At 35.4% G+C, this 14,523-nt stretch overlaps 1 protein-coding gene across 1 annotated transcript; it reads right to left on the reverse strand.

Moving 5' to 3' along the window:
• Positions 1-1,067: 1,067 nt before the first annotated feature.
• LOC149957271 (transmembrane protein 53-like) lies at positions 1,068-11,458 on the reverse strand. The gene is made up of 2 exons (XM_090166939.1): positions 11,410-11,458; positions 1,068-1,807 (listed from the first exon to the last, which is right to left on the reverse strand). The coding sequence occupies exons 1-2, from the start codon at positions 11,456-11,458 to the stop codon at positions 1,068-1,070; spliced, it is 789 nt and encodes a 262-aa protein (XP_090023065.1).
• Between the last annotated feature and the right edge of the window lie 3,065 nt (positions 11,459-14,523).

Genomic DNA, 14,523 nt, shown 5'->3' on the forward strand with positions numbered 1-14,523 from the left:
GTATATTTTGGCTTGCCAACTTGTTATCATATATATTTGTAAGGTAAAATTTAATCATTTCAGATTTAAAGTTAAGTCAAAGCTGGAATCATAGGACGTTTACACCTTATGAATGTGCCCCACTCACTACTCTAGAAGAAACGTCTTTCAAACTTTTGAGAAAAGTTCCTAATTGCTGCGTGGTAACTAAAAAAATAACTTACCATTGTGGCCACTCTATAAGAAGTCCAGTTGAGTGTCCTTAAACGCATATTATACCGAGGGGTTGATTACTCACCGTAGTCAGTGTACAATCCTTAAGCTTATACTACACTTAAGTGATTACGTATCTGATTATAATTAAATAAAGTGGTAAGACCCACGTATTCTACCAATTACGATGGAATCAATTCCTGTATCTGCTAACCTTTCGGGTTAAATTTAGACTGCGAAATAACCAAGGGGTGAGTCAACTAGCTGCCGCCAATACGTAGCCGTTCACAACCGGTGTCACTCTAGATGCATGTTCTCTCATACCTTCATGTAGCGTGATAATACCTTAATGCAACGCATAATATTTGCATTAATCATGTTAGATTTTATAGATCACGCATTTGAGAAAATAAGTAGAAGTAAAGGGTTATTTTCTTTTTTGTTTGCATAATACTTTTCAATTCTTAAGAGGAAACCATTGAATGGTAGAAAATGATTTATGTTACAAGATTGACTAAGTGCGTGTTCAGCTCTGAGCTGCTGTAATAATTATTGGGCAATAAACGAAGGTTAAAGAGACTCGTGCTGCAGAGGCGAATAAAAACACGTATGCTTCGAAAATAATACTACAGTTGTTGGTGCTTCAAAAATTATTTGTATTGGGTGTTTATTACAAGTCACTAAATAAAGTATTATTTTCCTAGTGTTCCTAAATATAATTAATAATTTTCAGCTTTCACTTTTCTTAAACATTGAGGAACGGTTGTTCAACTTTCCTCCCCATTACTGCATTACGTAATTTGTGAAACTTGGCTAATCCATTTTAATTATTAATTGCAGTCTCGTCCAAGGGGAACAATAACAAGCCTATTTCATTAACGCAAAGTTGATTCATCAGTTTTTGCAGTATTATTTTGGCAAGCGTCGATAAAACTATTTAACGTGCTGCGATAGACTTCGGGATATTTCACAAGATGTTTAACGTGACTCGAGTCTTTCCATTTGGTGGAGGTCACTAAGACTCCTTTCTTTCGTCTTTCATCCATGAACCGCTCTATTCCTTGGTGGGATATAATAGCGTCCGCTTCTGAGTAGAAGAAGTGTTGCGGTCCTTGGTTCGGGAGCATGGCCAATTCGCGGAAGACGAAGAAACGGTGCCGTTCAATGTTACTGTCTCGAAGACTATTGAAGGCCAGTATAGAATATATCCACGGGACGGCTAGAAAGCTCAAGCACATTTTGAATACTTCATTTCCCGGTGCTACGGCATACGCGGCGCTGGTTGTTAGCTTGACGTCTGACGCCATCGGCGAACTGTCGAATACAGTGCCAGCTATTTTAAAATTGCTTATCCCCAAGTCGCTTAGTTTCCGGAGTAGCGTGTAATACATGTAGACACCACCATTACTCAAATTGTGGAAATACACGGGAAGGTTATTCAATTTATTTTCAAAGACATATTGAATTAGAAGTTCCGAATCTGCCACTAGACGTTTCTTTGGGTTGATGCCAAAAACGAGCGTCGGAGAGGGGCAATAGTTAATCACCGCGAATCGACGTTTTTCGTAAATTTCTACGTATTTCCGCAGGTTCTTCTCATAGCAGCCAGTCCAGCCTAAAACGAACGCGACACCTTGTTTTTCTTTCGATCCATTCCTCGTTAACGAAGAAACCGATAATTTAAACACTTTTTGACGGTTTTCAATTGTTTCCAAATAAAGGAAATTTAAGTTCTTTCGTAAATTAAAAGTAAAACTGTTTCTAAAAATTATATGCATAATCAGCTCGGTTTTTTATCAAAAGATTTGTTTTCCAAACCTGAAAATTTAAACAAAATTAAATTGATGAAATAAGGGTTTGCAATTTGTTACTAATAAAATAATAATAAATTTAACTGAGTTACATTTTTAAAAAGCAATCCGGTTTAGTTACAGATTAATTTCTAAATGAACTGAACTCAATATAATTACCAAAGCAAATATTCCTGTTTATGTGAAGGAGTGTAAGAATTGGATCTAGTATTGGTACTTTAGCTGAAGTTTATTTTTATCTGAGAGCTTTGCTTATTCATTTTCTAATAATTTTCCAATTGGAAAATTGCTATAAAACCTGACCTTCGTAAGTCAGTTGCTTACAGTATAAATACATATCATATTCCACATGCGTGATTTTAAAATTAACATTAAGTAGTCATTGTTACTAAGCAATGGCATTGGCCCAAAATAGCTTCCTTCACCAAGGAACTAATATGGGAATAACTAATTTATATTCCACAATTATCTTTACAATGATTAATGCTAAAATTAATTAAGTACATAACCAAGGCTTACTACGAACGTAGCGAATTTTCAAATAAACTAATAAATTTTAATAAATAGAAAAATATTAACTGGGTTTGATCCTGAACCCGAGGTAAAAAAATTTATAAGGCCTTTTAAAATGGTTCATCCTCTTAAAAATATTAGGTATCACAAGTTATCAGAATTTCGTTAAGGTTATTTCCCTCAAAACAATTTAGGCATTTTATCACTAAAACGGTGTATTTAAATTTATCATTGAATTTAATAATAATTTTTAGTTATACACAATATTGATTAACTATTAGTAACTCGTTCATGATAAATAGAAGGCTAATGTATCCGTCGAGTATTTCCATGAAAAATAGAGAAAATGTCTCTTGAAGATTCTATTCTTTCATGTATTACTCAAAGCGTCCAACTAATCAGGACGCAGTTCTCAGATATCCAAAGAAATTTATTAGGATAGACCCTCATACTCATTGTAACCCAGTCACCATATTTTCGAGGCATTGAAAGTCGCTAGATGACTTGGGCCTAAGGTGGTACCTTGGGAATTAGGCTAGCTAATTATTAGTGTTAATATTTTATATACCCTTCGCATAGTAATCTTTAAATTTTATCAGATTATTTATCATCTGGCTAGATTCATTTAGCTGAACATTTATTAGACTTATAGGTTAAGTGGATACAATTTCTTGTGGAAAATAGGCCAGCTTTTATATTTCCTTAGGGAAAAACTTCATATCGATTAAACAGGGCTACACGAAATACATTTGTATTTAAAGCCTAACTAATTTTGGGATACCCGTGGTTCTGTGTTAGAATGCTCACCTGTCGTGAAAGGGAGTTGGGGTTCGAGTCCTGCCCGGTGCAAACGGAATTTAAAAAAGAATTGTAGTACACAAAATGGCCTAAATCATGGACACTGTATCTCTAACGGACGGGAAAAGCTGTAGCTTCCACCATACAAAATCACCTGCCGCCGCCACCGTCTCTCTGTAAAGGGGGGGAGGTTCAAGAATTTTGAAAGTTTCGGGCTGTCAAGGCCATATAATTCGTCACGTGGTCGACAAAACGTTCCGTTTGAAATGGGGGTTTACATTCTTTCGAGTGACCTTGACGGCCCTGCGAATCGAGAATGGCCGACTATTTCAGCTAATACGAAGTCGGACGCAAACGGACAGTAAGGGGGTACCTCTTTCATGCTGCTTTTCCTGTCCGGTTAGAGATACAGTGTCCATGCCTAAATAGGGCTCTTTTGGAAAAGCTGTAGGGGTCAAGGCTTCAAATTGATCATTTCATAATTTTATACATACGTGACGTGTTAATTTGTAATTCGTTTGTCCACGCAAAGAGTTCAGTGAAATCGTGGTAATTTAGATTTTGGAATTTTTTGTAGCTAGAATTGGTCTTATGTAACGCACTTCCCCGAACTGAATCTCTTCTTCCCAATCGGCTTTCCTTTCCGCCTCATAACGTCAAGTAGAAACGCTAATGAACTTTCCTCTACATTTTCGTATTTTTACGGTAATTGTCATACCATTCCTCATAGTATCGGGACGACGGCCGATAATTATTCGTGGTTATTCCTTAAGTAATTATCTTTATTTATAAATAATGAGTACAGCTAAGAATTGTAATCCATGATGCAACGTTTTTGTTTTTCCAGTATGTATCGTATAGATCAATATGTTTAACAATTGATGCAATTCGTGGCTATAATTAAATGAAAAATACCATTTTATATGAAGTTACCTATTTTGTTGATAAAAGTTGATATTAGATTTTGATCTTACCCAAACGAAGAAAAAGCTGAAAAATGTATTTATCATTTTAGTACTAAATTATCTATTTTCTACAAAACGAAATATTTCATTAATTTATTTAAGAATAACATTTAAGTATGAAGTTATCTATTTTCTACAAAAACAAATATTTTATCAATTAATTTAACAAAAACATTTTTGTACGAAGTTTTTTTATTTTCTACCAAATCAAATATTTAAGATGTAAAAATATTAAAGATTTAATTAAATGTAAACGTATACAACAGAATTTAACGAATGCTATTAATAAAAAACAGCAATTTCTCCCTTGTTAAAACTTTTTCCCTTTTAGAGAAATCCAATGTAGGTTATCGGAACCGGCCAAAACACACAATCGCTCGCTTTGTCCAATACGAGAAACTAACCGGATATCCATATTTTTGATAAGTTAAAAACTCGAGATTTAAAATAGTTGATTTTTTACCAAAGTATAATGCAGTTATTTATAAACTACTTGCGCAAAAAGCGGTTTTATTTATCTTTCAGCTTTACGCAATTTCCAAGTTTGTAAAAAAATTCCATGTCGAACACCATCAAAGTTTCAAAAGCATAAATGCGCTATGAACTAATTAGTTTAAGAATAAAATGACACTAAAAGGCTTGTGAAAAGTAAAATAAAATTTGAGAAGAAATTAAAAATTCAGAAAACGCTCATCAAAATTTAAGAAAATGTACACACAAAAAGGTGCCAGCCAGTTAATATAACGCGTTATATTTTTTAACCACAGAGGTTCAGTCTTTGTGCTCTAACTATTTTATAATGTGTTGCTGCTTTTAAGTTAACACTTTTACAATCATTGTCCCATCTTAGGGCATAAAATATTTAGTCATGTTGCCCAAAAATCATCCATCGAAAACATGTTTTTATATAAATTTCAGAATTTTACTTGTTTTATAAGAGGTTAAAAATGTTAATATTTTTAAGAAAAAAACTATCAGTCAAATAAACTCTTTATAGATAACACTGACCAGATACAAATATTTGTACTGCTATAACATCCGAGCATAATTACCACTACAATTTATCACTTTCATAAGTGTATCATATTTTGGTACTCTTGAAACCAACTTTATCGATTAGAACAGCTATGGAAAGTTTTTGACACGCAACGCAAAATATTTAAAGTAGGGTATATTTGAAATATATTTCAAATATTCAGTTAATTTTTTTACACGAAAAACGTATCATGTTAAGTTAAACTTCACATTTATATGTAAATTATTATCGTTATAAATAACTAGACATTTAAAACATAATTAAAAAACGTTCCCTTAAAGGATCAACTTACCATTTGAGATACCCTATCGGCAATCATTTTACGAATACGCATCTAGCAATTGTTTATCGCAGAAACCGTTGAGAAATGTTTCGTTTTGTTTTGAACGATGCGAATTCTTAATTTTGTCCTTTAAATACGTTGCGATAATGCCCTTATAAACAACATAAGTAGCATACTTACAATAAGTTTGACAATTAACAAAATTATGCTAATGAATGTTTATTATGTAAACAATTATTAAAAATTAGCGGTAAGTTTTAAAATATGTTATCCAATTAACCTTACATTTTGAGCCACTTAAGGTTATAATTTCCACAATATGGAATCATTCGGTGTCTATTTAATTAAATTCTTAAACTTGGTCCTATGCGCTTTTACTACGGCTGAATGGGTTAATAATAACAATATTAATAATAATAGTAATATTTCAATGATTAATTATTTACATACCACCGGAGTAATATTCGGCTAAGTCAATATTGACTTTTGAGCTGCAACATAAGCAGAATAAAATCACAATTTATACCAAATTTATAAAAAGATCATTTTCCTTGCGCAAACATCGAAAAAGAAATACTGTCACAGACACTGGAAAAATAACATATTGGGGTGATTTATAATTTACTTTTTATTTTTAGAGATTTATTTGTTTAAACATAATCTCGAGCGAGCCGTTGGAAATTATATAAGTTAGGGAGTTCAGACAAACCCAAAGAAATAAAGATATTAACGCCATTATAAAAAATTGAGTTTAATTTAATATTGTTGCTAGACGGTGTATTATGTAAGGTTTTTGTCGTCTAAGATTATACATTGGTTGAGTACTATAGTGAAATAAATTAAAGTTTTGAATATTTAGCGATTTATAGCTTAATAATAACGTGTTATAGATGAAATTTTGTTTTATGTTTAATATTACGATTGAATAGTTCTCGGTTACGCCTCAATAGATATATACTATACGACAGTGTGAGAAATTAGGCACTATCACAATTCAATCGCCAGTTTCAAAATTAGCTGGGCCAGTTTAAAAATTAAATGCTATTGTTTGATATTTGCTTCTATGCTGTGTGCTTGGCCTTGTGTCAATTGCGTGTATGGGTGGCTGACTGGGTGTCGTGAGTCTGTCTACTATACACTCTACATGCAGTATAGAAGAAGCGAATTAAGCAGTTAGCAAAAAGAAATATAAACAGTCTCTCTCTCAGTAGGCTTGTATTCGCGACTATAGGAAGATAAAATGGATAAAAATGGTGGCCAGTTTTTTAATTAAACTACCTAGGCTCTACTGGCCACAGGTCCAGTTTAAAAAATTCCTTATTTCTCAGCCTGCTATACAATATTTCTTAGCTAAACAATTTAACTGGTTATTCCATGTTATATGGCCATCGATCCATAAACCCAAATATTTTACAAGACTTCTTTTAAGCTACAGCCGTCTAAGTTAGTGTTATAAATATAACCAATCATTGGTTTATTATTGGTCCTGATTATCATAAAGACTGATTTGTTATTATTAATTTCTAATTCGTTTTCTTTAAACCACTCGTTAATGGATCGCATTATATTATTGGTCATTGCATATAATACGTTTATGTCAGAATTTGGGTCTAAATAGAGTGTGTCATTCCCGTAGAGTTAAAAGGTGTTCTTTATCTACATAGGCCAAGTGATTTAGAAACCGATTAAATAGTGTAAGAAATAAAATAGGTCCTTGCGGTACTCTAGCTGGTACATTTATTTTACTAGACAGAGCCTCATTTACTCTAACTTGGGTGGTTCTGATTTTTGAGTAATTTCCTATAAATTGATTATATAGATGGGAGGAGCTAGGATATTATGGTAGCAACGTTCTATAATTTTGTTGCGACGCCGTTGAAACCGGGAGCAGAGTTATTTTTAAGGTTATTTATATTTCATTAAGAACCATATAGACTGAGTAATTCGCCTAACATACTAACAGGGGTAACTATGATTAATGAGTGTATTTCGGGCCCTCGGTGCATTAAAGAAATCTCGGAAGCGGTCGGGAAAGATCTGAGCACATTGTTTGGGATTTTTATTTTTTCCCAGTATTTTGATAATTTATTTCTTTAAATCGTAAGACATTTTACTCTAACAGTGGTTTTTTGCAGAATTTTTTTGGTACATTAAATTATTAATTATATTGTTCAATAGATTCCTATAGTTTCCGAAACTTTCATGATTCTTATTTTAAAATGTCTATTTTGTTTACTTATTTTAAAAAGTCTATTTAGTTTACTTATTTTTAAAAGTCTATTTAGTTTACTTATTTTAAAAAGTCTATTTTGTTTACTCCTTTTAAAAAGTATTTTGTTTACTCCTTTTAAAAAGTATTTTGTTTACTCCTTTTAAAAAGTATTTTGTTTACTCTTTTTAAAAAGTCTATTTGTTTACTTATTTTAAAAAGTCTATTAACAATTTGTGAATATATAAGGAAAATTTGCATGAACGCTTCTTATGTTGAGTGATATTAATTTAATTCCAGCACAAAGATATCTTAAGGCTTTTATTTGGTTTTCTCCATCTAACTCCAAGAAGTATTTTGGTTAGTGTTCAGCTTTAAATAACGTAGTCATTATTATGAATTTTGTACTAGGTATATAAAAAAAGCTGTATCAATACTCCTACAAGTTTCCCGTAAACGTTTACGAGATGTGGCTTAACCTGTGCTGATATGAAAATTTGCTGCTTGAAAGCGACATTGCAGCACTAACATTTTTGTAAAAGAACGATATTGTCTAATTTACACGATTAAGCTAAAAAGGGGCCTGGAATTAAAAAGCTAGGATTCTATTGGACTGTCTATTCCAACCAACGACTGAATCCGGTATTAAAGTAGATTAGTTTTAATTTTATTTTTCACACATATCATAATTTAACAAATTAAGATGCATTTTCAAACGTGGTGATTGTTACCTTTCATTTAACCAGGCGCAAAAAAAATCGTTCTAATGACGTGGTATCAGTGAAAGCTTTCAGGGTTGATCAGTGCCAATTGGATCGCCAAAGTGCCATGATACACTCGCAAAACCGTGGTTTTCAAAATAGCGGCTATTTCAAGATGGCTTCATTCGAAAGTAATTTTCTGCTTTTACATTTACTAACATTTGATCAGTAACTACGAATATTGTGGATTTGTTCTATCATAAAATTAATTGGCTTTTAAAGCTAACTCGAGACCAAAACTAGAATCTAAACAGCTAAATTTTCATTGACTCAGCTTTGTCGCCTTTAAACGCAAAGCTAAGCAGACGAAAATACCGAAGCTAAGCGAGCTTACACGTCAATTGCTGTAAAGGTTAATTATGAAATAGCTTTTGGCAGAAAATTCTACAGTGTGGCTTTTTCGCGTGCACACGTTGATAAAAAAGGGCATACAATCAAATCAACTTACCTCTGTATAGAAATAAATGAAACGATGATCTAGTGATGCGATGTTTAGGTTCAGCATGAAAGGCGTTGGAAGCAATGAATGACTCCTCTGTATGGCTCCATTTCCATTCAATTACATTCTTATATTTCGCTCGATTAATGCAGTAAACATGACCAAATTTAAAGGTAGGTGTGAATCACAAAAAGCTATTTAGTCAATGATCTTTGATCCAATGAAAGACGCAATAAATGGAAATGTATATCGGAAATTTCTTGTTCAGTCTGCGTTGAAATACTTAATTGTTATTTAATTTTTGGTAACAACAGTTTTCCTAAAACATTTCTACATTTATACGTCGATGGTGAGAATTTAACTTCTTAAGATAAAAAATAAATGACAAAAATGAATGACAAGGAAAATTTTGGTACTATCCGATCGGTACAAATGTTTTCATACTGTGCGTAGGAACAAGGTTTAGACGTCTTTAGGAAAGTTACCAACTGGTAGCGAACAAAGTTATTTTAACACTATTATTTGCGTCAGGAATCTATCATGGCAGATTTTCGTCTCGATGTGGCTGAAGGTTTTTTAGACGTCACTATGTTGACTAAACAAACAACTACGTGAGTGTGGAGCGCCCGCAAAGGCGAATTTTTTACTCGTAGGCGGGCCAAAGCCGTCAGAGTGATACTAGCATACGCGATATGGTAGGATAAGCATTCCAAGTAGAGGTATGGATTCCTGTTTCCGTATAGTCAAATATGATGTTGTTCAGTCTTTTGTCATTGATCTTAACAAATATTAAAATTTTCAATCTGACTCTTACTTGTTAGTTAATATATTTTAAAAATTTAATTTGGAATATTTTGGTCATTGGCTAATTCGAGGATATTCCGCCGAATAGGTATTAAGAGTGTTTAATACATTTACTCTTCAGATCTTGATTCACATTTAAACTGGTATTTCATTTTATCGAGTTCGCTTGAGCTATTTTGTATAAACGTAGCGTTGCATTTATAATGATTCAGATTTAGATCAGCTTTTCTCTTACTCCAAACCAAGGGGTAGCAACAACAATTCCATTCGATTTGTTTTCCCCTAATCTACATATTATGGTTTCATTTTGATAAACGTCATTTGAAGCTGAATCCTCCTATCTTGATGAATTCCTCAATACGATTTTGGTTTAAACCCTAGAGAAGAACAGTGCGCTTGTTCAAAACCGGTCTTTGACCATCTTTAGACAAATACGTTTTCTTTTCAATAAAAAACCGTTATTACTATTTATATCATCGGTGCCGTAAAATGCTTACTAATTTTAAGGTCCTGTTGTGTTACGAAAAACTGAACGGACTAATTGAAAAGTCCAACGAAATTTGATATATAGCATTGGTTCTGCTGTCGACCCAAAAGTCCAACCATAACCTGATTGCATTTCTGAGTTAACTGAAGCGAAGTTATGGGTTAAAGCTGTGTCTGTTCGAGAACAGATCTTTAAGTGAAAACACGGACTGAAGATAGTTAAGTGATCACCTGGAGTGCAGACTTTTTAGTAGAGACCTCGAGACCAGACCTTTAAGAAGAGACTTTGTGACTTGATCTTTAATTGGAAACCTGGCGACGAGATCTTTAAGTGATAATGGAGATTGTTATTTATCAGTGAGGCCCGGCTTTGAAGGCGGAATAGATGTACCTTGTGTCACCCAAGATTTTATGTGTACCATGGCGTGCGAAGGGACAAAACTTTAAATTTTTCATAAAGGCAAACATTGCGTAGCGTAGTAGCTTTTGAACTCGTATTCAACCTGTAATTTTCAGAAACCTGTAAGTTATTAAATTTTCAGGTAACCGAACCCTCTATATTTCTCATACCCAGCTATCCGATTTAAAACTATCTGATACACATTCATCTAATCTGATCAGCTATTAGTAATCTCACTAGATTATGTGAACTGTTATTGGACATATACCCTTGGGATATACAGGGGGTTTTAGTTCGGACAAGCAATTTATTCCAAAAGCCAAATAATACTTGCTAATCTTTGAAGCAGAAAAGGTGTTTCTGGAGGGAACAAATTCTGAACCTCAGCTCGGTGATGGGGAATTTTATTTTGGTTTGACCTCATCTAGTGCTGCCATCAGAAGAGTTTTTTTTTATTTATTTATTATAAAATAATCGACTGCTAAGCTAGATATAGCTTTTGTGCAGTCATACAGAGCAAGATAAAGTACAGGAGTAGGTAATTAGTAATATTAATTTGAAGTATAGTTCAGAGAAACACAAAAAAAGAGACACAAATATTACGATGATCGGTGTACAGCCGTTGAGGAGAAGAGGAACTAGCCAGAGGACTAGCGGAGTTTCGGGCGGAGATGTTCTCGGATGAGACGACGGGTGGATCGGCGTGACGTACATGTGAGTAGTTCTTTAGGTGGGGAGTTCCAGTTGTCGCAAAGTGCCATTGCCATAGGGTGGTCCGGACGCGTGGTTTAAGGATCTTAGCACTATGACCACGAGTGCGCCGAATCAAAAGAGGGCGTCCGGATTCATGGCCGAGGAACCAGACCACATATTCCACAAGTAAAGGACATGCATCAGATTTATAGCCCGGTGTACCGGTAAGATTGAAACCACACCACCGGAGGTCTATCATCATTATGCCCTACGCCGGCGTCCACAAGCCCGGACAGGTGACAAATCCAGCATGAGGAGCAGTACCCCACTACTGATGGTCGCACCTTTGACGCAAGCCACTCAACCCAGCAGAAGGTGCAGCAATGGGTCGACCAGCCCCCACTTCGCACACAGCAGTGGGAATAAGAGCGGATGCACTGGCAACGCCAGCCGACACCCTACCTAGGAAGGTAGAGAGCCAAGCCCATTGGAAGGAGCGCCTAAAGGGGAACGGCGGGCACACAGCAGCCCGCATAACCCGGCACAGCTGGCACCGGATATCCCGGTGGAACTCCAAAAGGCCGGGAGATGGGTCCGCCATGCCCTCATACGGAGGCCCGCAGCCCCACAGCAGGCAACTCAATCCGCCGAGACGGCCAGTTTGCCCAGCCCCTCTCCGTTAGCCTGGGCCGAAGCCCAGTTACCAGCCCACACCGGACCGAAGTCGGAGGTGGAGATAGGACCATTTGGATGGAGCTAACATCTCCCAGTGCGCCACCACCCGTGCTGGGTCACAAGTAGAGGAGTCCATTGACCACGTGTCGGTGTTGAGGAGATTCCAGTTGAAGGGCAGAGTTTCGGTCATCAGGGGGGAGGCGGCAAGAGATGACGCCAAACATTTAAGGAGGTAAGGGTGGAGACCATCGGGTCCCGCTGCTTGATTGAGGGCAGGGTTTTTTTTCGTTTGCGTGGTTTTCCCGTTAGCGCAGTTTTCCGTTTGCACGGTTTATCATTTGCGCAGATTTCCCAATTGCGAGGATTTTCATGATTTAAATATTCATTATTTAGCCTTTTTGCCTTGACAAAAGGGTTATTTCTGGCAGAAATATTTTACATTAGTACCTTGTTTACCATCCAGCTGCACTGTTGGTATATGTTAAGTATCCGGTCGCGTTGTACAGTTCCAAAAAAGTTTCATGTTTTGCTTAGTTGAAATATCATTTGTTGAATTAGTCACTTGAAAATATATCGCCAGTCAAACAGCGACTCGTATCTTCTCAACCTTTAGTTTATGATCGTAGTGTAGAACTGACTACTTCCAGAAATATAGCCTGTACTCTAGCCTCTAATACGTCTTTAGTTTCAAGTTGACGAATTCTAAATATTTTGAAAAAATTACTTTTTTTGTGGAGGCACTAAATTTAAATTGCAATATTTTGGAAAAGGTGTATTTTTTCGGCAGCCACGATGTTTAAATATACATTTAAATTTTGGCAGGTACTAAGCAATATTATGTGGCAGGCATTCGCTTAGATTGTGTAATTTTAAAACGAAAAATGCATATTAAGCTGAGCCTACGTCAAAGTAAGTTTAAACTGTTAAAAAATAGTATGGCCTAAGCCTGTGTTCTTTAACATACAAAGAAAACGTTTTCATAGCGATAGTCAGGATAATTTCATCAGCGTTACAAATATTACATATTGATATCCGCCCAAATTCTGAGAAGCTACGGTTTGCTTTTTGACTGCAGATATATTCCCAACAGAATAATTCAAACACGATATTTCAACTAAGAAAAACTTAAAAATGATTGGTGTTTACAGCGAGACCGGCAGTTAAAAATACACCAGCAGCGCTATTGGATGGTAAACAAAGTTATGTTAAAAATAATCTGCCGGTCTTTCAGGGTAAAAAGTCTTAATATAGAATATTTAAGTCGTGAGAAGCCGCGGAATTGAAAAACCTGCGCAAATGGAAAACAGCCCTATTGGGAAACCGCGCAAATGGAAAACTGCGCTATTGAGAAACCGCGCAAATGAAAAACCTGTGCAAGTGAAAAACCTGCGCAAAAAAAAACCTGCGCAAATGATAAACCGCGCAAACGAACATGAAAAATGCGCAAATGAAACACGCGTTAATGGAAAACTGCGGAAATGGAAAACCGCAGCATTGAGAAATCGCGCAAATGGAAAATATCTGCGTAAGTTAAAAACCGCGCTAATGAAAAACCTGCGCAAATGATAAACCACGCAAGTGGAAAACTGCACATTTTAAAAATGCGCAAATGAAAAACGCGTTTATGGAAAACTGCGAAAATGGGATACTGCGCCAAAGAAAACTGCGCTAATGGAAAACCGTGAAATTGCATATTCGGTATTGGGAACTGCACAGTTGGCCCATTATCGTTTGAATCTTCTCGGGGGATATTTAAAAAAGTTAACTGCGAGGCATCTCAAATCCGATCATCTTCTTAAACTACAGGGTCTTTTTTTTGCTCGGAAAAGTGTTTTTTTTTCAAAAACTATTTATAGTACCGATTTCAAATTTGGAAGGTCAATTCTCTATACCGGGGGACATCAGTTTGAGAAATTTGAGCGTTTTCGGTAATGTTTTTCACCAATTTTGAAAAATTATTTTTCGACCACTAGGTGCGAGATAAAAAATTTCTATTATAAAGTTGTAGGCCGTCATCGAAAACCCTTAAAAATTGTTCACTCGACGAAAAACAACTTATTTATCAGTGAAAATTCGAGCTTGAAAAATTTACAAGTTGGTGAAGCCAAATTACGATTGTTTGAAACGATAATTGAAAAGGGAACAAGTCTAATACAAACGTAGTAGAGTTTTCACACTTGAAAAAATGTACACGTTTGGTTTTTAAATGCAGATATTTTATTCACATAAATTTTTACAAAACATTTTCAATAATATCACCATTGGCTGCAACATAGGTTTGTGAGCGGACAATTAAGTTCTCAAACGCTTTCTCTACCATTTCTGGTGTGACGTCTCGGCAAGCACTGATTATTCGTCTAATGAGTTCCTCCCTAGTTTCAATGGGCGTGGCGTATACCTTTGCTTTAACGAATCCCCAGAGAAAATAATCCAGCGGTGTTAGGTCAGGTGACCTTGC

The sequence above is a fragment of the Leiobunum rupestre genome, chromosome 2 (assembly GCF_980474605.1).
Source record: "Leiobunum rupestre chromosome 2, qqLeiRupe1.1.hap1, whole genome shotgun sequence".
Lineage (NCBI taxonomy): Eukaryota > Metazoa > Arthropoda > Arachnida > Opiliones > Sclerosomatidae > Leiobunum > Leiobunum rupestre.